Source organism: Penaeus japonicus, unplaced genomic scaffold, assembly GCF_977035675.1.
Source record: "Penaeus japonicus unplaced genomic scaffold, GWHDUDI00000001_assembly GWHDUDI00000034, whole genome shotgun sequence".
Classification (NCBI taxonomy): domain Eukaryota; kingdom Metazoa; phylum Arthropoda; class Malacostraca; order Decapoda; family Penaeidae; genus Penaeus; species Penaeus japonicus.
Window position 1 is genome coordinate 13,896,477 of NW_028234436.1, and position 2,500 is coordinate 13,898,976.

Genomic DNA, 2,500 nt, shown 5'->3' on the forward strand with positions numbered 1-2,500 from the left:
TACAGATATAGAAAAGATAACATGAAGGTAAAGAAAAATATCAACAGTGAAAAATAAAAACTTTGCGAGTAAGAAATTAAAACATCAAAAGTGAGCGTGAAAATCTGATAAAAGACATTGATAAAGGAATTAAAATCACATAAACATACATAAAGAAAATATGAAACAATAAAAATAATAACAATAAGAAACAATAAATAAATCCATAATTAACATAAAGAGATAAAAGCATCAACAGTGAGAGAATAAGAACAAAAAAAAAAAATCTATCAAAACTAATTACAGAAAAATATTCCTATCAAAAATAAGAACAGAAAAAATATTTCCATCAAAACAACAAACCACAAGAGTACTCACCATCCTCCCTTCCTGGTGGCGGTGAGGCCGAAGCGGGACTCCTTATCGACGCTGGTCCTCACGCCGATAATACCTTGTCCTTGAGGAGTAACCACACGCCCACGGATCACAGCAACCCGCCTGAGCACACACACGCCCGACGAAAAGTGGTAAAAGCACGATTAGAGGGAAATAAAGAGTGTATACGACTCGATAAAAGATGGTTCCGTAAGGAGGGGGTGAGGAGGTTTGGGTTGGGGGGGAGGGGAGGGGGGGAAGGGGAAGGGGTTGAGTGATTGGGTCTCCTGGGTGAGGTTGGAAGGGGGTGGGGGTGTGGTTGATGGGTGGGTGGGTGGGGGGGGAGGGGTTAAGGGTTAAAAGGGGTGATGGAGACCCTTCTTGTGGTACTGTGGTTCTGTCTGCCTTAATAGGTGGGCATGAGCTAACTTGGGATTCATTTTAATAAACATTCAAGAAACTTATAAATATATATATCATTATGAAGATCCTGTGATCAATCATTAGTATATAAATATCAGCATATATGAACACACATGAACATATCTTATAGATACTTCTTATACTCATAATCCCAAGGTATATATATATACACATTATATGAATTGTCATGAACAACAACCATGAGAACATGCCAGTTCCTATTCAAACCCAAGTAATGTGAGCAGTCTGGTACTTGAATGCATTATGATCTAAATTAATCATAATAAAATGGTCCATGCATGGGGTAAATGCATAAGTATTATATAAAAGTGCAGAATCTTAGTTTCTTGTGCAAATCCATTGCAGTCCCGAGTTTATCAGGAAAGACAGAGAGACAGAGAAGAAGTATAATCCAGATATATTCATAAAAAAAAAAAACAGAGATGGCAATGAAAGACGGAGAAAAATACAAAAGTCTGGTGGAGAAAAAAAAAATCTTTTAATGAAGAAGAAGAGAGAGAGAGAGAGAGGAAAAAAAAACAACAACTGCGCATGGATGTCATAAAAAATCACAGTAGAAGTCGACATAATCGGGTCTGTTCCGAGGTTAAGGGATGACACAGTGTCTACTGATGGTGTTCCCGGGTCCCTCGCTGCCCCACACACTCCTGACCTCGATGTTGACAGCTCAACATGTGCAACAGACACACACGCATTATCATGAGGCTTGAAGTCTTCTTGATTTTTTTTTTTTTTTTTTTTAAGATTTGGAAGCACATTGCAATATTAATCAAGGTCAGGTAGTTGCGAATGGGACGTTGGAGAATTTAAAAAAAGAGTCTTTTTGCTACATTTCTAAGCTACAATGCATGGAGTTTTGGGAAATGTCCTGTATCAGAAAGCCACCTGTATCAAAACATTAGAATGATTATACATAGCTGAAAAATACCAGATATACAACCCTCATTGGAAAATATGGAATCACAGGAGTAAGAGACACGATGTTCATTTCAGGTCCTTTGAAATACACTAGAATCATGTTCAATCTGCAAACCGGGGCACAGCCGGTGAAGGGTGGAAGTTAGTGACCAGCGTGACTACCAGCTAAACTAGGGCGGAATTCCCTGCCGTATAAACACCCGGGGGGGCCGACGCAACGCCTCCCGCGCGCGTGGGCGTCGCCGGGGCTGGTCCGGTGCAGGGGCGTCCGTGGGCGGCATTGTAGATCTCGCTGCGCCCACACTCTCTCCCCCTCCACTCGAGCTCTACAATCCCGCCCGGAGGCCGTCGCGCCCGCAGCCGGACGCTGGCGCCGGGCCCGCCTCCGCCCGGGAGAGCGCGCCGGTCGGCCCGGGTCTCTATACCGGGGCCAGAAACGGTCTTAGTAAACGCGCTTGTGGTGACGAAACACACATGAGATCCTTTTGACACACACACACATATTTGACACTGGTGGCCTGGGGACGCGACACAGGAGGGGGTGCATGACACTCTGGGGGGAAGGGGGAGTGTCATGCCACATGTGGGGGTGGGGGGGTGGGTCATACACATGCATGGGGGAGGGGGGCAGGGGGGAGGGTTGGCACACGGACACAGAGACAAGGACAACAAGCAGAAGCCGGGAATGGGGAAAAGTGAAGTAATAATACAAAAAATTTCGTTTTTTTTTTTTCTTTTTAATGTATGCAGTTTTTAAACTACTTTCTTTTAAATCAATTTAAGA

General features: G+C 43.5%; 1 protein-coding gene across 7 annotated transcripts in view; it reads right to left on the reverse strand.

Annotated features, from left to right (window-relative positions):
* Positions 1–2,500, reverse strand: part of LOC122256929 (teneurin-a) — a 682,571-nt gene that overhangs the window by 107,403 nt on the left and 572,668 nt on the right. For all 7 annotated transcript variants that reach the window (XM_086530860.1, XM_086530858.1, XM_086530856.1 and 4 more), the window contains one exon: positions 358–477. In XM_086530860.1, coding sequence (XP_086386986.1) covers positions 358–477 — 120 coding nt within the window. The remainder of the gene's footprint in view (positions 1–357; positions 478–2,500) is intronic.